This window comes from Sycon ciliatum, chromosome 9 (genome assembly GCF_964019385.1).
Source record: "Sycon ciliatum chromosome 9, ocSycCili1.1, whole genome shotgun sequence".
Lineage (NCBI taxonomy): Eukaryota > Metazoa > Porifera > Calcarea > Leucosolenida > Sycettidae > Sycon > Sycon ciliatum.
This window is the reverse complement of record NC_088651.1, coordinates 17,437,704-17,460,500: the sequence shown is the minus strand read 5'-3', so window position 1 is coordinate 17,460,500 and position 22,797 is coordinate 17,437,704. Positions and strand designations below refer to the sequence as shown.

The window sequence follows — 22,797 nt, the reverse complement described above, 5'->3', positions numbered from 1 at the left end:
TGCATTCACACCTACAAGTGTCGATCACAAGACTTTGCTTTGAAGGTAAGACTGTGAGGCTTTCCTGTGCTTGATCTAGCAATGGCGGTAGTGGAGAGGCTCTTTGTTGGTCCAAATCCTCGAATATCACCCATGTTCACGTCCCCAATCTTGAAATTTGACCACGCTAGCGCGCTGTGTGTAGGCGGATTCCAGATCATAGGTCGACTATTTGTCAACCTCGCCAACAGGCTTTCCGGTGGCAGTTTTCGTTGTGTATGTCTCGTACAGTCCTTTCGCCTTCGTTTTCATGTTGTCGATTTTGGAATGGACGATCGACGCAGTATAGATTGCCTCCTTCCGGAGCTGTTCAGCAAACAAATTCAGCTTGATGGCGATCTCCTCCGGCGTAGCTCCTGCGAACTGTACCGGCCGGAGATCGCCTCAAATGTCCGCTCCAAAGCTCGATCAGCTTGCCCTCAAGCTCCTGGCTAAACATGACCCTAGGCATTGTTGACAGCTCACAATTCACCACAACTGAAAGATACGACAGGGAACACATTCGGAAAATATCGAAAGGCTGAAGAAAAGTCAGAAAAGTGTCCTGTGAAAAGGTAAAAAGTTGCCTTGAAAGAGGGTGCTGGTGTTGCTTTGTAGACAACAAGCACTTTTCACTTTCGCGCGTTTCTCAAAGTGATCGCCATGGCAACTTGCCTGAAAAGTGCCTGAAAAATGGCTTTTTAGACAGTATTTGGTGTAGTGTGCAATCGGCCTAAACTCGTATCCATATGTCCCTTTCCTTTCCACATTAATTTATGGCTCAACATCCGAGTTTCAAATAATAATAATAATAATAATAATAATATGGTGCACTGGCATGTGCAGCGATTTCCAATCGATAGGTTGCGAGTTCGTTTCCTGAGTATTATGGTCACACATGTCTTTCTTCTCTTTCTCAGACTCTTCCTGAATTTTCTTTCATTCTCCTGGGTGGTTATCAACAGCCAGTGCATGCCAGAGTATGTGGTGTGATGTGTGCACGGGAAAAAAAGGAAGAAAGAAAGACAAAAAAAAACACCAAAAAAACACCAAAAAATAGGGGTTCACTGGCCAGAAAAAGTCACTTCAAATAGCTGAATGGTGTGGACCAGGCTGAATAGTGACGGACAATTCTTCAGCCTTGCAAGCTGTTGAATGGTGCAATCCCAGCACAAGGTGCTATGGCTTCTGCCGTAGCATTGCTATCATCGCCTCCGGCAATGGGCGTCAAAGGTCAGGTCAGGTCAGGTGTGGGTGTGTGTGTTCTGGGTGTGTTTGGGTGTGTGTGTGTGTGTATGCACCCCAATTGCTTCCTACACTGTGAGCACCTGTGTCACCAAGAATATAGCTAGTTCTGTAAATGTAGAGGGGACAGTAGGAACAATTCTCAGATTATGCTTAAAACTACGTCATGGTTTACATTGTTTGCACTTACTGTTGCAAGTAGGTATTTGTAGAGTTCCATCAGCACTGCACATTGCTGTTGCAGATCCATTCATTCTATAACCAGTATTACACGCGTAGTTCACACTCTGAGGATAGGACACCATTGTCTTGTCTGCATTGCCATTCGTGAGTGTCGGCACTGTGCAATTTACAACTAGCAGAAGAAAAAAAAATAACAAAAATACTTAGTAACAGTGGTGACAATTCCTGCGGCTTCACATAGAAAGTTATTTTGTGCAGATTTGCTCTTCACCATTCACTTTTCCACAATAATGGAAGAAGTTATACAATGCTTTCAACAGAACGGCATTTGAATGAAAAGAACCAAAAAACTGGTAAATAATCCGGGAGGAGAAAGAACCCTACTGAAACTGGCCGTACATCGATGGAGCACAGCTAGGGCCCATAAGCAGTCCACTGGTATTGTGTTTGTCGATATGTCATAAGCGTTTGATAAGGTTCGCCACCAAACGCTGCTAAATGACTTCACGAAAGGGTGTACGTGGCACTGCTCTGGCCTGGTTTGCCAGCTATTTGTCGGATCGGAAACAACGTGTTAAAGTTGGTTCTTCATCGTCATGCTACTCGGAGAGTTCACGGGGTGTACCGCAAGGTAGCGTTCTCGGCCCGTTTCTTTTTTCTGTTTACATCAGTTCCATCGACTCCCATCTACTGCCTGGCATTTGTCACCAACAATTCGCCGATGATATCACCTTAGATACATCATCATCCAGCCGTGCAGACATCAGCTTTAAGCTTAGTGTCGCAGACAGTTGACTGAAGCCTGCCCTGCGACAGGTCAGTTGATGCGGAACAAGACATCAGTGGAATCAAGAGTACATAGCCCCCAAGAATGTGCAACTCCAGCTATTGCGACGGCAGAACTTCACATCATGTGATGAACCCGTACACATTATTTGCACTCTGTGCATGATTGATACAGGGTTGTACGAACCCCAGCTTTGGGCACAACTCTCTTGTGATCACTTTGCACTGTTTTCCAGTGTAACCTTTGGAACCATGCCACGTGATGTGAAGTTCTGCCGTCTCAGCACTGCATAGAGGTTGTGCAGGCAGTTGCACACTCTTGGGGGTTATGTACTCTTGGTGGAATCCACCAAAGCTGCAACGACAACTGAAACAACTCAGTGTTGTGCAGGCAAACAGTCACTGTAACTGCAAGTGATTTTCACTTTGCGCGGGACTGGCCTCTCAATCGACCAGGGAGTCATACAATATATACTCCCTGGTTGACATGTACTGCCATGTGTACGGAGTACGGTGTTCGTTAGTGCAAACGAGTTGGCCGCACAAACGAGCCGAGTTTTTGGCGAACGAGCTAGCGAGTACCCGGTGAGATAGCTTCAACACTAATGGAAACCCACCACCACGGTTTTGATCTTAGACGATCTTCACGTTTTGTTTTATGTTGCTTACTTGAGCTCATAGGGCTCAGGAGTGGAAAAGGGAATTTCCCAACTCTGAGGTATCTGGTGTTCCTGCTTATCAAGTCAGCTCAATACCCAATAGTTACAGTCCATTCATCGGATACAGTCCCGCTGGCTTTTGAAAGTCCGATTTGGGCCAAACTGAGGATCAAAAACCATACTCAAATATTGGTTTGGGATCTGCTTCTCCACACGTTTTGCCATGGCATATCTATTTTCATTATATAAAACCAGGCTGAATTTCTATTTCACTTTTCTGGCCTCAAATGTGGCAAGCAGTTTTTTCACGGGTCAAACAATGCCAAATGTGCTGTTGTTTTCACAATGTCTACACCTACGTGTGGGAGACACCAAAAAGTTAGGGTGCCAGTTTCAAATGAATGGACTGTTGCCCCCAAGCTAGGTCCGCTTGCCACCTTAAAACACCTCTCTGTGGATATCTGTGTGCTTTGTGAGACCAAGCAAGCATGTTTCCACCACCATTTCTCCTGTTCCTGTTAGAGTTGAAAGTGGGACGTGTCTAAACATTTCCCATTTAGCCTCTACAAAGTTTAACGCCCCAGCAATCACGCACCTGTCTTCTATTTCTCCTGTACAGACAAGAGAAGGAATAACATACGTGTAATGTTTCTTTAGGTAACGACGGATTCTTTCTAGTTGAGATACAACTTATACAGTATGTCTTAACAGTCTTATTAATCGATTCATGGCTTCTTGACTACACTCACGATTCTTTACTACAAGGTGTCTGAGTGTAAGGGCAAAGTATGCCAAAGCTTGATCTAGCGATACTGACCACTGATGGTTTGCGCAAAGTCTGCCAAAATCTCAAGCTACCTTGGAATACTGGAGAACACCGCCCGGAAATACTGAGCAGAGCTGAGGAAGGCGGGACACGACAAGTTCTTCCCAACCCTGGGGAAATGGAGCCAGCAGACGATACGCTATCTGGCCTCCAGACTTCTTTTTCGGACCTGAAAAGGCAAGTCGAGCTTTTAAAGGGTTTCATTCTCAATAGGGACCTTTCGCACCACGCGTACAGATACGAAGTGAAAGCTGATTCGTCACCTGGGTTCGAGGATTCGTCAGATTCCCTGCGGAGATCTCGTTTTCACGATTGGATGTCTCTTCATTCGGTGCACCCTCCGAATCCGTCAGGTACACATTTATTTGGCCAGGGACACATGTTTTGCCAGGTACACATTTTTTACCTTGATTCGCTGATCCATACACGTATGCGTTGTATACACCCGTGCACCAAGCTACTGGCCGTATTCGTAGTTGCCATAGACATTGCATGACGACTTGCGAAATCTGAATCTGTTTTCAACGAAACGATTACGAGGCGAATCAAACTTTCGTTTCGCATTCGATTCGTAGCAAATGCGAAAGATCCCTAACAAACCTGAAGAAACAACGAATTGCCCTTCTTGCAAGCCAAGTGTTGTTGATGAAGACATCGCAAATGCCTTTCCTGAGCTTGCTGCATTGGGTTTACGACAACAAACACTTTCTGTACGAGATACACACGTAGATCTACGGGGTTCATGCACACAGAACCAAATCTATTCTCAGCTCGCCCCCAAACTGGACTACTGGAGCGATCAGCATGACCAGCGACCTACCTGTGTCACCGGCTGAAACGTTAGCACTCCAGATTACCAGCGCCAGCAGCGCAAACGGAATGAGGCCAGAGATGCCTGCATCCCAGCAGGCAGTCCGCGGAAGCACCAGTACTGGTGCCATCAGTAGCACCGGGCCAAACGCGGGAACAGCAGTCATCGGACGAGATTTTCCGGAGGCTGAAACCCATACAACTTCCAACGTTCACAGGCAACAAGAACGCCTATTGTGCCTGGAGAGCAGCCTTCATGGCTTGTGTTGGGCAGACGAGCTCAAGTCCGGAGGTGAAGCTCCTGCACCTGAAGCAGTATTTAGGTGGAGAGGTATTGGTCGCCATCGAGGGCCTAGGTTACTCGGCCCATGCCTACGAAGCCGCCGTAAACCGTTTAGACAGGAAATTTGGTGGCGAGCAAAGGCAGACAAACCTCCAATTTGAGGAAAAAGAGTCGTTCCCCGCGCTCCGGACAGGCCGGCCTGGAGACCTGCAGAGATTCGCCGATTTGCTGGATATGCTGATAGTGAACATGGTGGATGCAGGCAAGGAATATGAGCTGGGCGATGGTCTTCTGTTCTGACAGCTGCAAAACAAGCTGCCAATGCCAATGCCCATGCTGACCCAGCTTAACCGTTGGCGTCACAACAACACGAAACCCAGCAGTGTACCAAAGCTGTTGGAATGGTGACCCTCGAGGCAGAATTCGCTACTGGAGCAGCGGAGATGGCCCGCGGAGTCAGTTCTGCGGATGGTCATCATGCAGCGACATTGACGACTAAACCAGCTCTTGCACGAAGTCGGCCAACGTTCGGAGGTAGCTCCGGAGCCCACGCGTCATCATTCCTGGCCTCTGGTCAGAGCGCTGCCAAAATCCAGTGTGTGGTATGTGATGCACCCCATCACACATGGAGCTGTGGCATCTTCAAGAGCGAGTCTCCCAGCAGGCGGTGGGAAACAGCAAAGAAGAAAGGCCTCTGGTATAGGTGCCATGGCACTGGACATCGAGGGACATCCTGTACCAGAAACAGGAAGTGCGGTGTCAGTGGCCGCAGTCAGACACATCACCAGCTGCTTCATGATCGTCAACCGCAGCAGAAACGAAACCTGTCTGAAGCAGCCATGAGCAGTGATGCAGCATCGTCAAGCGCTCCCACAGCTTCAATCAGCACAAGAGGGGCAACAACACCTCCAAGAGAGCCAGCCTCTATTAATTGCTCCATCCAAGCATGCGGCATCACAGAAGGGGAGCCGGATCTGGGAGAAGATCGGCCGCGTGGAGTACCATCGGTCTCGTTACGCATCCTCCCGGTATCGCTTGTGCATGAAGGAATACGACTACAGGTTAACGCTATGTTGGACGATGGCAGCACTACCACCTACATAACCACTGCAGCTGCCGGCCAGTTGAGGGTGGCAGGAAGACCGCAGCAGATATCAGTTTCTGTTCTGAGTGGGTCGACGGAAACATTCGTCACGACGCCGGTCAATATCACAGTGGAAAGCGCTGACGGAACATTAACAGCGCTAACCATTGATAACATCGCAAGCAACTTGAAGGCCGTTGATTGGGCGAATGTGGCAGCGCAATGGGACCACCTGCGCGATGTTTCCTTCCCGGCTCTCACTGAGGAATCAGTTGACGTTCTAATTGGCAACGATCACTGTGAATTGCATTCTGCCTTGGAAGAAGTCAAAGGCAAGCCAGGAGAACCACTAGCTCGCAGAACGCCGTTAGGTTGGACATGTATCGGAGCTGTATTGTACCATGATGATCGACCAACTCGTGCCAACAGCACCTACTATGGCGTACAGCTGAACCCGCTTTACAACTGCTTGCAACGGTTCTGGGAAGTTGATCAAGGCGGCATCAGCCCTGAGCCCCCTGGAACATGAAAGACCGCAGTGTGAAGGCTGAAATTGAGCAGTCAATGCGGCAACTCCACGGGGCTGGGTACGAGATTCGACTGCCATGGAATGAGCAGAAGTCGCAACTGCCCGGCAACTACAGCATGGCGTTGAAGAGGCTGCGCAACACGGAGAGCCGGCTGAACCGTGATCCGTCTATTGCAGAGGCATACAGCAGCACAATCGAACAGTATGAAGGCAAGGGCTATGTGAGGCGACTGGCGACAACAGTTTCAGCGGAAAAGGCATGGTACTTGCCACATTTCCCTGTCATCCGGATGAATAAGAGTACAACTAAAGTTCGACTGCTCTTTGACGCTGCCGCAAGGTGCGATGGAGTGGCCTTAAACGACTGCATAGAGCCGGGCCCTAAGCTGGAGCGAGAGCTATTGGATGTGCTGCTCAGCTATTGGATGTGCTGCTCAGATTTTGACGCAACCCCGTAGCCATCGTCTGTGATATTCGGGAGATGTATCTTCAGATTCGAATTCACCCCGAGGACCAACCGTACTTGAGTTTCTTGTGGCAACCACCGCAGAGTGATGCTCAACCAGACGTCTATCAGTTTGAGCAGCTGGTCTTTGGCCTGAATGTTTCTTCGTTTGTCGCCCATCTTGTGACGCAGGAACATGCATCAAAGTATATGTCGACTCACCCGCTAGGCGCCAATGGTGTGTTGAAGTCCACATACATAGACGATACTCTTGATTCAGTAGCCAACGACAAACTGGCAGTGCAAATGTGCCAAGAGTTGTCACTGATCTGGGCTGCAGCCGGCATGAAGGCTCGGAAATGGCGGAGTAATTTGCCTGCGGTTCTAGCCGAGATACCCGCGGAGGACCGGCTGTCTGCACTGGAACTCAATGATGGAAACCTGCCCACGATGGAAGCGCTCGGAGTCAGATGGGTAGCGCAACATGATGTGTTCCAATTCCAGCCTGCCTTCCAGGAAGTGAACAAGGTGACCGAACGCCAGGTGCTGAGTCAAATTGCCAAGCTGTTCAACCCGCTAGGATTTGTGGCATCATTTGTAACGTTTGGCAAGGTGGTAATTCAGGAGCTCTGGGCACTCAGCGTCGACTGGGCCGACGAAGTGATATGGCCATTAGCTGACAAGTTTTGACGGTGGTGCTCGGGAGCAACACAGCTGTCTGCCGTCAATATACCTCGGTTGCCTGTTCCCTAGTGGGCCAGCCGGAGACAGCTCTATCCATGTTTGTGTGTTTGTAGATGTGTCAATGCTGGCGTATGGAGCTGTAGTGTACAGCCGGGACCTAAGCTCCTATTACACTGTACAGACTCGCCTTGTAGCTGCTAAGACCCGAGTTGCTCTACTCAAGGTAATTAGCATTCCACGATTGGAGCTTTTGGCTGCCATTCTCGGTTTGCATCTGGCCGAAACTGTGTGCCAAGTCCTGGAGTGGCCAATGTCCGAGGTGACCTTCTGGAGCGACAGCGCTGATGTTTTCTGGTGGATCAGAAGTCCAAGCCCTAACTTCAAGCCATTTGTAGCGCACCGTGTTGGAGAGATCCAGACGACGACACAGACGCAGCAATGGCGTCATGTGCAATCTGGACAGAATCCGGCTGACCTCGCACCTCGTGGCACTTCGGCTGCGGAGCTAAGTAGTTGTGCATTGTGGTGGTAGGGACCACCCTTCCTGCACAACAAACCAGCGCAATGGCCAGTGGGACCCGCCTCATTCTCACACGAGGCCAACCAAGAGAGCAGGAAAGTGACGATGATTGCAAATTTCACTGCTAACGAGCAAGAAACCGTCACAGGTGACGGAAGGGGAGAAGGAAGACTTGTGCCACATCGTTTCTCCAATTTGCTGCGATACAAAAGAGTGGGGGCTTGGGTCAACCGCTTCCTTGACAACTGTAGTCGTGCCGAGGAGCAAAGCGGGGAGCTGACCGCAGCGGAGCTAAGTGAGGCTGAGAACGACATCATCCTGGAAGCTCAACACGAAGAGTTCAAGGATGTTATTGAAGCAGGGCAGCAGCACAAACCCTTACCGGCCAAGTCGCATCTAGGAAAGCTGCAGCCTGTGATCGATGGCGCTGGTCTTTTGAGAGCTTCTGGATGAACCCAACTGGCAGACAATTTGCCTTTCAATGTGTGCCATCCAATCTTATTGCCGCGCTGGCACCCTGTAACACGTCTCACCGTGAAAGAGCACCATGAGATGCGGCATCACAGTGGAACGATCGAGACTCTTGCCGCGCTAACCACCCACTATTGGATTGAAGGCGCACAGGAAATGATCCGCGAGTGGGAACGAGAATGCAATACATGCCGTCGTCGCAAGCCAGTGGAGCAAGTGATGGCCCCCTTGCCTGCTATGTGGTTGAAAACTCCACTGCGCGCGTTTGCCCGGTGTTCTGTGGACTATGGAGGGCCATTCTTGACCAAGGATGGTCGAGGACGAGTTCAACAGAAGCGATACCTCTGCCTGTTCACCTGTCTGCTCTGCCGTGCCGTCCACCTGGAGATGAGCTATGCGCTAGACACCGACTCATTTCTGAATGCATTCACGCGGATGGTCGGCCGACGCGGACTGCCGTTAGAGACGTTGTCCGATAATGGCACAAACTTCGTGGGAGCCAACAAGGAATTGCTAGCCCTTGTGCTACAGCTCGACCAAGATGCCATCCAGCGGTCTCTGGCAAACCGTGGAGTGGTGTGGCATTTCAATCCGCCATTGGCCCCACACCATGGAGGAGGCTTCAAGCAATTGTTTTCTAACAGATTTCTTTTGATAGTCGTGAGCTGGTCCTTTGGGTGGTTTGGGTGTGTGCCGAGGCAGGAGCATGCCTCTACAGAACATTGACGAACCCCTCCCACCCAACCCCTAACCCCTCCCCTAACCTTACGTAAATTAAATCTTCGTTGATTTGTTGCATCACTGTGTTGGTAGTGTTGCTATGCAAGCCAGTGATGAACAGCAAGGTGAGAGCCGCTAGCTGCCCCCAGATAAAGCGGGACCTTGATGACAAATACCCAATGCTGAAGCCAGCTAGCTGTATAGGCCACTTTGACGTTCTTTCCGTAGATCGACTACGTTTTTAGTAATGTAATTACGTTATGCGGGACCTTTCTAATGAGTTTAAGACGCACACTATTGTGATGGCTTACCAAGTGTGGGTGGGTAATGGCAGGTTGTTGCAGTTGTGCACACACCGATTCCATGGCACTCTTTGCCGCCATCAGAATCGGCCGAACACGGCCTGGTGACTCGAGACTTGTCCATGCAGCGTTGCTTGTGGCACACGAGGTCCTTGTTAGCACCGCTGGAATCACAGAGTGTTCCGTCATTCACGAGAGATGGGTCGTCATTGCTTCTTGGTAGCGAGACGAACAAACCATTGCAGTCGAACAATTTGCCTTCATTTACTAATGTATAGATTGTGGATAAAACATCACTACGGACTGGGAATTGTTTCTGACCTGGACGGCAAAACAAAGTACCACAGAAGGCATCTTCTGCTGCACAAGCTGCATACGTTCCTGCTGCTGCGGAGGAATTGTCGAATTTGAAACCACAGTTGCCCGCTTCCATTCCAAGCGTGTTTAGGTGGGTGAAGCAGTACTGATCAGCTTGTCCTTGAGCTGAATCGTTCCAGGCCCTCTGACACTGGCTAGATAACGATTGGCAAACTCCACTCCAGCAGTATGCTTGACTATTGGAGCAAGGCCAGCCATTGCGCGCGGTCAGGTCCTCTGGACATGTGGCATTCTCGCCGTCGCAGTACTCTGGCACATCGCATTCGCTGGTGGCGGCGCGGCAGACGTGATCCCGGCGTGTCACGATGCGCTTGTTCACGCAACACGGGTCCGTGTCCGCACACTCTGCATTAAACCAACACACGCAACAACAAGGGTCAGTATGCCAGAGAATGGCACAGCGGAAAGAAATCAGTCTCCGCACCTTCCGAAGAATAACATTGCAGCATGCGGACAAAAGCCAAAGATTATTGATGTGTCAAGGTTGTGTCAATTGCCTTGAACCTTATTTGCAAGTAAAAGTGCACAATACACTACAGAGAGTGTGGTCACCCCGACATCCAGTGAAGAGCAGAACATCTCCTCTGTCTCCATTCGAATTCACTGCTGTCACAATATTAAAGGCATTAAGAGATCCTATATTTTCTGTCATGTGCCCCAATAGCAGGTATGTTTTGCATTGTATTTCTATTTCTGTTGTCGTTGCTCTTTTTGTTTTTATTTTTCGTTTCCCAAGTCCATTCAGCACGTGCGAATTTGTGGGTGGTTTACCACCGCTGACATTGACGCGTTAGTGCATAATAATAATAATAATAATATTTTCTGAAGTAGAAGTCGCACTTTAAAGGGGAAGTAAAGGCAAAAATCAAAATTTCACCAGTTGTCTTCGGGGTGCTGAGTCGAATGGTCTTGGTCCAAGAAAGCTGAGACGCTCCTTTCCTACTTGAATCCCAATCGAACTCGCGCACTTCCACCGAAACTGGGTGACTGCGCCCTACTAAATGGGGATTTGTATGCAAAATGTCACTAAAGGCGCCATTTCGTTCTTATAAAGGCACGGATGACCGCGATTGGCCCATATGTTGTAGTCTTTTGGATGCTGAGTCGACTGGTTTTGGTCCGAAAAGGCTGCGATGCAGCAATTTTCCTTTATTCCCAATCGAACATGATTGCGGTCACGTGCTCCTGGGTGTCCAAATCACCTGGTCACCACGCCAGCAGGTGACAACTTTCACACCAAGGTTCAACTCGAGTGACAGGAATGCACCCAAAAAAGGTCAAACAGGCTAATAAGTTTTACCCTGCAGGCACGGTGATCAGGTGACTGGTGTGCGCAGGAGCATGTGACAACTTGTTCGACCATATTCGATTGGGAATAAAGGAGGAACGCTGCATCGCAGCCTTTTCGGACCAAAACCAGTCGACTCAGCATCCAAAAGACTACAACATATGGGCCAATTGCGGTCATCCGTGCTTTTATAAGAACGAAATGGCGCTTTTAGTGACATTTTGCATACAAATCCCCATCTAGTAGGGCGCAGTCACCCAGTTTTGGTGGAAGTGCGCGAATTCGATTGGGATTCAAGTAGGAAGGGAGCGTCTTAGCTTTCACGGACCAAGACCATTCGACTCAGCACCCCGAACACTACAACTGGTGAAATTTTGATTTTTGCCTTAACTTCCCCTTTAAACATCAGTAATTCACCAAAAAACGTCAGTGCAACTTATTCTGTGATGGTGAAAAAAACTGTGATAGACTGGGTAAATGTCTGCATCTCCCGACCAAAATAAATCTAGGTGCGCCATCTACTCTGCAAAATACGGTAAGTGTCCTTCAAGGGGAATACCCTGAGCTATGTGATAGGTCAAGTGTCCTTCAAGGGGAATACCCTGAGCTATGTGATAGATCAAGAGTTAGTGTCCTTCAAAGGGAATACCCTGAGTTAAGTGATAGGTCAAGTGTCCTTCAAGGGGAATACCCTGAGCAAAGTTATAGGTCACGCCAAGAGTACATAACCAAGAGTGTGCAACTCCTATCTTGAGCTGAGATGGGCTCACCCACGGCGGATTTTTTTTATTGCGTCATTCTTGGGCAGAAGTATGATGAAGTGGGTATGCTTTACTGTGGTTGTTTTGTAGATACGGTGAGAGTTCGTCATGTTCAAGACACATCGATCTCTGAGGCTGCGTTTACACGACAACGCACGGCCAGTTTTCCGTTTTCAGTCCCGCATTTCTTTTTTCGTTTTCGTACGTTTACACGATCAAAGCCGATCCGAGGTGGTCTCCGTTTGTACCGTTTTCAAGCGTCTACACGAGAGCAAAGGATCCTCCAAAGTTCGTCATGTGCCAAGTGTTGCCGTGGAAGCACCAATCACACTCAAGTAATGGTTGCCTAGCCCAAATTTGCCGGCAATTCTTCCAGCAAAATATCGAAATTTCCCACGAAAAGAAATTGCCAGCAAATTCCGAGCAAAATATCGAATTTTCAGAGGATCCGGGTGTGTTTTTGCAATTTTATTCTAATTTCTTTGGTTTCATTGGGCCAACGTCGTGCTGAAACAGCTCGTGCAGGTTGTCAGGGGTACATCAATTTGAAATCATGCTACAAAATCCGTAATACTGACACCGTTTTGCTTTCCTCATCAGAGTCACCATCCACTTTTACCAAAGTAGACGCGTCGACGGTTCATTCGAAGCTATTTTTGCCACAAAGCAGGAGCAAAATGGAGCAAAATATCGGAAACGAAAGGCAATGCCAAGCAAAATATGGAAAGTGCTTGGGCAAAATTTGCCGGGAAAATATCGAAGCGCCTCGAGCAAATTTGGGCTAGGACTAACGTTAACAGGCACACGACAACACAAGTCACATGACGAAAATTGTAAAAACAATTTTTTGGATTGTCGGATCCCTGTAAACGGCCGAAAACGAAACAAACGTGACGGAAAACGAGGCCAGCACACCGTTTCAACTGTTTACACACCCAAGTTTATCCGGCAGAACATTTCCGTTTTCAAATTCCTCCACCTTGGCCAGCGTTTTGGTTTTCTTCCGTTTTGGTGTACAACTTTTACGTTTTGCTCCGCGTACCGTGTGAATGAACCATGGATGAGAAAGGATTTCGTTGCGTTTTCGCCCCCAGCGTTGTCGTGTAAACGCAGCCTTAATTCTATCGCCCGTTGTTCTGCTTCGACTACCATAGCTGTGATGTACAAATTCGTCGTACTTTGATATCTGGCTACGCATGATGGCATCAACGAGCCAAACAGCCGCCAAAGAGTGATGTCATAACAAAATTCCGCCGCGGGCTGGGGGATCGTCGAGTTGCACACTCTTGGTTATGTACTCTTGGTCACGCACATAGCAACGACTTCAATCCCCTGACTAAAAAGAAGAAATCTTTTTGTCGTACTAGTTTCTGGGGCGGTGCTTTCTTGCAGGTTTGCCGAGTAAGTGGCCTAGTATTGTCATCGTGTGCTCCAGACTGCAGTCGTAAGTCAGTCAAGTATCAGTCAATCAGCAGGAAGCGCGAACTCCGACCTTTGGAGCAGGCGTCTTCCTCTAAAATCAAATGAACAAGGACAATGGATTTAAGATTTTTTTACGAGAAACCGCTTTCAAGCTGATGTTCTAGGGAAACACCCTAGTAAAATAAACGAGAGAGCTTGGAAGCTCAGGGCCCTACGCTATGCTTTGTTACTTAGCTCATCGTGCATGTTGTGGGAACTGATGGAAATGTTTCCTGGGAAGGCTCTGACTCTGCCGAGCACGCGCGTTCTGGTGTCGACGGGATCACTCTGCCGACGTTTCCTGTGACCGGCGCTGACTCGCCCGTTCACGCCTATTTTGGACACGACGGGATCTCTCTTCCAAAGTATGTTTTTGCTGACGCATCCTATCACCTATTCGGCAACTAACATCCATTCTAATTTCATTTCCTCCTCGTCTCCCTATTTCTTTCCAGAAAGTCTCTCTATACATCAGCGAGTCATACTGTATTGGCAGCTACCCTAACGGGTCACGCCGCCCACCACCCAAGCATGGGTATGATGAGGGACAGTGGCAACAGAAACAAAAAAAACAGCAAGCAGGGAGAGAAAGCAAGAGAAAGACGGCGATAGTAGTACATCTGGTGTGCGACGTATAGAAAAGAGAGATGACAAGAGATGCGCACAAAATAGGAAACAATAATTATTTTTGCAGTTCCGAAACAATCAACCAGGTGATGGAGTGTGGGCACCCGAAGTCCCACCTGGACTCCACTGGAAGAACATCCCACGCAGGGATATCAGCGATAGGCCAAGCGTTGAAAAACAGCCATGAGGACACATCGTCCAGAAGTCCACCGCGCTCGAACTGAAATTGCAGGTTCAAACAATTTCCCACGCGGCGTCAGGCAGCGTAACTCTTCTCCCTGCATCACCATCCATCTCCAGCAACCGTCTCCACTCATAGCTCATGCCTCTGCCACCACTGTACTCCACACCATGGAGGAGGCTTCAAGCCATTGTTTTCTAACAGATTTCTTTTGATAGTCGCGAGCTGGTCCTTTGTGTGGTTTGGTTGTGTGCCGAGGCAGGAGCATGCCTCTACAGAACATTGACTAACCCCTCCCACCCAACCCCTACCCCCTCCCCCAACCTCAACCTTATGTAAATTAAATCTTCGTTGATTTGTTGCATCACTGTGTTGGTAGTGTTGCTATGCCAGCCAGTGAGGAACAGCAAGGTGAGAGCCGCTAGCTGCCCCCAGATAAAGCGGGACCTTGATGACAAATACCCAATGCTGAAGCCCACAACACGTTCAAACCGGCTAAGAGACTCCCCCATCTATGCTTCTCTTGATCTCTTTAATAGCATCCCACTCAGCATCCGGCAAATCAACCCCAGACGAGATTTCAAAGCAAACATCCTACCACTTGTCATCTCTTCCGTATGTACTTGCTCACATTGCTCAGCACATCTATAGCTCCATTGCGCCCAGCCTACGTGATTAACCCCCAATTAGTATTGCCATCGCTACTGCCTCAGCAAGCAGCTAAACTTTGATCTCTCTGTATCTGATCCCGTGCCTGTAATTATTTTTCTCTTATTGGCCACCGGCCATCGTGAGAATAAAAGAATTCAAAACAACAACAAAAACAACAACAACAACAAGTGCCATCGTGAGAATAACAACAACAACAACAACAACAACAACAACAACAACAACAACAACAACAACAACAACAACAACAACAACAACAACAACAACAACAACAACAACAACAACAACAACAACAACAACAACAACAACAACAACAGCTCACCCCCTCCCATACTTGTAAAGTTCAAAGTGAAGTAAATCACTTTCCAACTGTTTAACCCACAATCTCACCTTCTCATCAATTTATCTCTGATTGGCGATGGTGCCATCGTGAGAATAAAGAATTCAAAAAACAACATATAGGCTGCAAGTGTGCCCAGGACGTGTTCTTGTCACAATCAATGGAAACTCGCTACTTAAGATCCTAGCAGGATTTACACACTACCATTGACAAAAACAAGAGTACAAGTAATCAACAGTTTCCTCTGGGAAAAAAATGCGAAAAAAACTTGTAAAACGAAAAACTTTCAAGATGTTCGTAAAGAGCCTTTTTATGAGTATTATTGCAAGTAATAAAGTAGCACATAATCGACAAGAGTGCAACACACTGGCAAGTGATAAATACACAGGTGAGAGTGTTGGGGGGGGGAGGGGAACTTCAGCAAATAAAGCACTATATCATGTCAATGCACGTGTAACCGTGGTGAGTGCTAAATTACTGAAATAGTGCAAGTGCAGTAGCATGAACTTTCATTCTTCTTTTAGTGATGAAACGAACCATGCATTTTTGGAACGAAACACTTTATTTATTGCTATAATCATGATACGAGTGCGCCTATAGTGTTATTAAATGCATTTTCAAAATATTTTCTCCACGTCGCCGTTGTAAGTGGTTTACATTATTTCGTTTACCATATGTTGCACTTACTGTTGCAAGAAGGCATTTGTAGAGTTCCATCAGCACTGCATGCTGGTGTTGCAAATCCATTTATTATATAACCAGTATTACACGTGTAGTTCACATGTTGAAGGTATGACACAGTTTTCTTGTCTGCACTGCCATGTAGGAGTGTGGGTGCTGTACAATTTACAACTAGCAGTACAAGAAACAAAGCACCACGCAGTTGCAGTGTTGAAAAAGAGACCGCAAAGACAGATGAATGTCGACTGTAACTCGGCTGACGACAATTCGGGAAGATTCTGAATGACTGTGACACTACATCTGTGTTTATTCTCTTTATACAGTCAACTTTGTGTATAACGGTGCATCAGAAAAGTGTCCGAATTGGTGCATTGCCGCTATATCCGCAGTTGTTATTAACGAAGTTTATTGGACTACTGGTGCAGGCAGATGTCAAACCACGGCACAATATCAAGTGTGAATATCCCAATGGACCTCTTTTGCGTGTGTGTTTGTGTGTGCGTGTGTGTGTGTGTGTGCCCGTGTGTGCGTGTGTGTGTGTGTGCACATGTGTGTGTGTATGTATGTGTGTGTGTGTGTAGACGAGACTGGCGCCTCATGTGCAATCGTCCCCGGCCGGCTGTGCTTGTTTGTTTGTTTAGCTTTATTTTACTTCACCAGAAGCACAGGCAAAATCTGCCTTCTCACTGGGCGTATTGCCACAGTTCTCGCAAAATGATGAAGGTGGTGATATAAGAAAAGGAGGAAGAGGAAAATACAATCATGAACAAGGCACAAAGAGAAGACGGAAACAAATCAATGAGGGAGTACTACAAGAAACGAATTTGAATTTGATGAATTTTTCATGAAAATAATGCAACGGATGGAAAGGTTCCAGGGTTGAGGGAATGTTGACAGTTATGCGTCTTTGAGATCTTAGGAGAGGGTAAGAGAGTTTAAGATATCGTTTGTAATTGCTTTCTTAAATGCAGAAGGAATGGTGATGGAGCGGACATCAGGCGGCAGGCAGTTCAAGTACACACTACCAATGAACTGAACAGTGGATCGACCGGAAGGACCCGGCAAAAACGGGACATGAAGCAGACGTGAAGCCTGACCCCGCGTGGCACGACCATTGACTAAATCAAAGAAAGTGCTGAAAAGACTACTGATCATTTCAGTACCAAGACATCTGTGAACAAAAAATAATAATTTTTGCTTATATATCTGAGTAAGAGTAAGAAGATCAAGTCGACAGAGAAGAGGGGATGATGGGGTAGTAGAAGGCACCTGGAAAACGGCGCGAATTCCGGATTTGAAAATCTTGACCAAGCGATCCAACAACTGCACTGTGAGGCAAGGATAGAAAGCCGTAGACGCATAGCAGAGATGGCTGCTGATCATGCTAATGAACCACGACCGTCTGGCTGATAAACTTAGAGCACGACCATGGCGCCAGAGCTGACCAATGGTCTGGGCAGTTCGCTTAGTCACGTTGTCCACATGCTGCTTCCATGACAGTTCGCAATCAATGACCACCCCAAGGTACTTGGAAGTAGGGGTAACCTTGAGTGCGTCCTGACCACAGAATACATCAGGAATGGCAGCTCTCTGTCCACGGGGCTGGATGACCATGACTTGCGTCTTCTTCGCATTGAGCAACAGCCCAATTTCAGCAAGCCAACGTGATACAGAAGTGGCAGCTGCACTAAGCTGTCGGCACACAGTGTTCAGATCACTGTCGGAGAACTCTAGTATGATGTCATCTGCAAACTCTTGGTGGATGACTTGTTCAGGCAGGATGGCATCTAAGTGGCGCGTGTATAGAACAAACAGCAAGGGACCAAGTACACTGCCCTGTGGCACACCACGGGAACAATGCACTGACGAGGAGACTGAGTTTGCAATTCGGACTTGTTGACTTCTTTCAGTCAGATAGCTACAAAACCATTGTAGAGCACTAGATGAGATACCAAGGGAGTGCAACTCAGAGACGAGTCGTTCATGCTGCACCCGATCAAAGGCTTTACTCATATCTACCATGACGATGCCCGTGAAGCGGCGATGTGAGCGTGCAAGCACCCACCTGTTGACGGCAAGCACAAGTGCATCCTCCGTCGAGTGACACTTCCGATACGCAAACTGAGTCTTTGGATAAAGTTCATGCGCTGTGAGATATTCCACGAGCTGCTTTTTCACAAAGTGTTCGAGAATACGAGATATAATCGGCAATAAGGATACTGGGCGGTAGTTAACTGGCCCTGTGGGGTCTCCTGACTTATACAAAGGACTAATAAACGATCGCTTGAACATCATTGGTACTGTTCCAGTGGACAGTGATCTGTTAATGATATCCGTGAGTGGCCCAGCAAGGCTATTGGCACATTCCCTCAACACTAAACCAGGAACGCAATCACTGCCCGTGGCCTTCGCGGGATTTATGCACTTCAGACAAGCTTTCACATCACTCACCGGCACCAGTTCAAATTGCAGAAAGCTAGACGCTGGCATCGGTCCACTTGGTGGTGTTAGCGTGGATGGTCGGTCTGGGTCATGCACAACATCCCCAAAGGTTTTGCTCAGGTCCTCAATGTCGGCTTGAGGTTCTTGACGCTGCTTAGCACGGCCTGTGACGATGTTCATAACTGACCACAACTTTCTCTGATCACGAGTTGCACACTGATTCATGAAGTAGGCATCACGTAGACGGCGATCCAGTTTCCTTGCAGTAGAGCGGGCCTGACGGTGGAGCTCACGCAGATCCGCATTGCTAAAGCCTAGAGTGTTCATTTGCGGCTGTTGCAGGGTCTTCTGTCGGCCCAACGATCTAACTCGCGACAGGAAATACTGCAACTCCTAATGCTATCATTGCATGGAGCAATGGGTATCCAAAGGTGTGTGTGTGTGTGTATGTGTGTGTGTGTGTGTGTGTGTGTGTGTGTGTGTGTGTGTGTGTGTGTGTGTGTGTGTGTGTGTGTGTGTGTGTGTGTGTGTGTGTGTGAATCTGTGTTTGTGTGCGTTTTGCTTTTTATTTATTTATTGCTATAATCATGATACGAGCGCACCTATAGTGTTATTACATGCATTTCATATTATTTTCTCCACGTCGCCGTTGTAAGTGGTTTACATTATTTCGTTGTTAGTTTTGTGCCTAGTTGTTGCACTTTCTGACTGTATAATAGTAACCAGTTACAGTGATTGAGAGTAACTCTAAGGCCGATTCCACACTACGCCGAAAGTGGCTTTGCCTTGAAGGCATAAATTGGCTTATAAAGTGAAGCTGCATTCACACCTACAAGTGTCGATCACAAGACTTTGCTTTGAAGGTAAGACTGTGAGGCTTTCCTGTGCTTGATCTAGCAACGGCGGTAGTGGAGAGGCTCTTTGTTGGTCCAAATCCTCGAATATCACCCATGTTCACGTGCCCAATCTTGAAATTTGACCACGCTAGCGCGCTGTGTGTAGGCGGATTCCAGATCATAGGTCGACTATTTGTCAACCTCGCCAACAGGCTTTCCGGTGGCAGTTTTCGTTGTGTATGTCTCGTACAGTCCTTTCGCCTTCGTTTTCATGTTGTCGATTTTGGAATGGACGATCGACGCAGTATAGATTGCCTCCTTCCGGAGCTGTTCAGCAAACAAATTCAGCTTGATGGCGATCTCCTCCGGCGTAGCTCCTGCGAACTGTACCGGCCGGAGATCGCCTCAAATGTCCGCTCCAAAGCTCGATCAGCTTGCCCTCAAGCTTCTGGCTAAACATGACCCTAGGCATTGTTGACAGCTCACAATTCACCACAACTGAAAGATACGACAGGGAACACATTCGGAAAATATCGAAAGGCTGAAGAAAAGTCAGAAAAGTGTCCTGTGAAAAGGTAAAAAGTTGCCTTGAAAGAGGGTGCTGGTGTTGCTTTGTAGACAACAAGCACTTTTCACTTTCGCGCGTTTCTCAAAGTGATCGCCATGGCAACTTGCCTGAAAAGTGCCTGAAAAATGGCTTTTTAGACAGTATTTGGTGTAGTGTGCAATCGGCCTAAACTCGTATCCATATGTCCCTTTCCTTTCCACATTAATTTATGGCTCAACATCCGAGTTTCAAATAATAATAATAATAATAATAATAATATGGTGCACTGGCATGTGCAGCGATTTCCAATCGATAGGTTGCGAGTTCGTTTCCTGAGTATTATGGTCACACATGTCTTTCTTCTCTTTCTCAGACTCTTCCTGAATTTTCTTTCATTCTCCTGGGTGGTTATCAACAGCCAGTGCATGCCGGAGTATGTGGTGTGATGTGTGCACGGGAAAAAAAGGAAGAAAGAAAGACAAAAAAACACCAAAAAAACACCAAAAAATAGGGGTTCACTGGCCAGAAAAAGTCACTTCAAATAGCTGAATGGTGTGGACCAGGCTGAATAGTGACGGACAATTCTTCAGCCTTGCAAGCTGTTGAATGGTGCAATCCCAGCACAAGGTGCTATGGCTTCTGCCGTAGCATTGCTATCATCGCCTCCGGCAATGGGCGTCAAAGGTCAGGTCAGGTCAGGTGTGGGTGTGTGTGTTCTGGGTGTGTTTGGGTGTGTGTGTGTGTGTATGCACCCCAATTGCTTCCTACACTGTGAGCACCTGTGTCACCAAGAATATAGCTAGATATGTAAATGTAAAGGGGACAGTAGGAACAATTCTCAGATTATGCTTAAAACTACGTCATGGTTTACATTGTTTGCACTTACTGTTGCAAGTAGGTATTTGTAGAGTTCCATCAGCACTGCACATTGCTGTGGCAGATCCATTCATTCTATAACCAGTATTACACGTGTAGTTCACACTCTGAGGATAGGACACCATTGTCTTGTCTGCATTGCCATTCGTGAGTGTCGGCACTGTGCAATTTACAACTAGCAGAAGAAAAAAAAATAACAAAAATACTTAGTAGCAGTGGCGACAATTCCTGCGGCTTCACATAGAAAGTTATTTTGTGCAGATTTGCTCTTCACCATTCACTTTTCCACAATAATGGAAGAAGTTATACAATGCTTTCAACAGAACGACATTTGAATGAAAAGAACCAAAAAACTGGTAAATAATCCGGGAGGAGAAAGAACCCTACTGAAACTGGCCGTACATCGATGGAGCACAGCTAGGGCCCATAAGCAGTCCACTGGTATTGTGTTTGTCGATATGTCATAAGCGTTTGATAAGGTTCGCCACCAAACGCTGCTAAATGACTTCACGAAAGGGTGTACGTGGCACTGCTCTGGCCTGGTTTGCCAGCTATTTGTCGGATCGGAAACAACTTGTTAAAGTTGGTTCTTCATCGTCATGCTACTCGGAGAGTTCACGGGGTGTACCGCAAGGTAGCGTTCTCGGCCCGTTTCTTTTTTCTGTTTACATCAGTTCCATCGACTCTCATCTACTGCCTGGCATTTGTCACCAACAATTCGCCGATGATATCACCTTAGATACATCATCATCCAACCGTGCAGACATCAGCTTTAAGCTTAGTGTCGCAGACAGTTGACTGAAGCCTGCCCTGCGACAGGTCAGTTGATGCGGAACAAGACATCAGTGGAATCAAGAGTACATAGCCCCCAAGAATGTGCAACTCCAGCTATGGAGTTTGCGACGGCAGAACTTCACATCATGTGATGAACCCGTACACATTATTTGCACTCTGTGCATGATTGATACAGGGTTGTACGAACCCCAGCTTTGGGCACAACTCTCTTGTGATCACTTTGCACTGTTTTCCAGTGTAACCTTTGGAACCATGCCACGTGATGTGAAGTTCTGCCGTCGCAGCACTGCATAGAGGTTGTGCAGGCAGTTGCACACTCTTGGGGGTTATGTACTCTTGGTGGAATCCACCAAAGCTGCAACGACAACTGAAACAACTCAGTGTTGTGCAGGCAAACAGTCACTGTAACTGCAAGTGATTTTCACTTTGCGCGGGACTGGCCTCTCAATCGACCAGGGAGTCATAGAATATATACTCCCCGGTTGACATGTACTGCCATGTGTACGGAGTACGGTGTTCGTTAGTGCAACCGAGTTGGCCGCACAAACGAGCCGAGTTTTTGGCGAACGAGCTAGCGAGTACCCGGTGAGATAGCTTCAACACTAATGGAAACCCACCACCACGGTTTTGATCTTAGACGATCTTCACGTTTTGTTTTATGTTGCTTACTTGAGCTCATAGGGCTCAGGAGTGGAAAAAGGGAATTTCCCAACTCTGAGGTATCTGGTGTTCCTGCTTATCAAGTCAGCTCAATACCCAATAGTTACAGTCCATTCATCGGATACAGTCCCGCTGGCTTTTGAAAGTCCGATTTGGGCCAAACTGAGGATCAAAAACCATACTCAAATATTGGTTTGGGATCTGCTTCTCCACACGTTTTGCCATGGCATATCTATTTTCATTTTATAAAACCAGGCTGAATTTCTATTTCACTTTTCTGGCCTCAAATGTGGCAAGCAGTTTTTTCACGGGTCAAACAATGCCAAATGTGCTGTTGTTTTCACGATGTCTACACCTACGTGTGGGAGACACCAAAAAGTTAGGGTGCCAGTTTCAAATGAATGGACTGTTGTCCCCGAGCTAGGTCCGCTTGCCACCTTAAAACACCTCTCTGTGGATATCTGTGTGCTTTGTGAGACCAAGCAAGCATGTTTCCACCACCATTTCTCCTGTTCCTGTTAGAGTTGAAAGTGGGACGTGTCTAAACATTTCCCATTTAGCCTCTACAAAGTTTAACGGCCCAGCAATCACGCACCTGTCTTCTATTTCTCCTGTACAGACAAGAGAAGGAATAACATACGTGTAATGTTTCTTGAGGTAACGACGGATTCTTTCTAGTTGAGATACAAC

At 47.4% G+C, this 22,797-nt stretch overlaps 1 protein-coding gene across 1 annotated transcript in view; it reads right to left on the bottom strand.

Moving 5' to 3' along the window:
• The window catches only part of LOC135825105 (CUB and sushi domain-containing protein 3-like), a 33,002-nt gene that overhangs the window by 5,515 nt on the left and 4,690 nt on the right, over positions 1-22,797 (bottom strand). The window contains exons 2-5 of the mRNA XM_065337841.1: positions 20,663-20,827; positions 15,958-16,122; positions 9,575-10,288; positions 1,454-1,618 (exon numbers count right to left, since the gene is read on the bottom strand). Of these exons, the coding sequence (XP_065193913.1) occupies positions 1,454-1,618; positions 9,575-10,288; positions 15,958-16,122; positions 20,663-20,777 (1,159 nt within the window). The 5' untranslated portion in view covers positions 20,778-20,827. The remainder of the gene's footprint in view (positions 1-1,453; positions 1,619-9,574; positions 10,289-15,957; positions 16,123-20,662; positions 20,828-22,797) is intronic.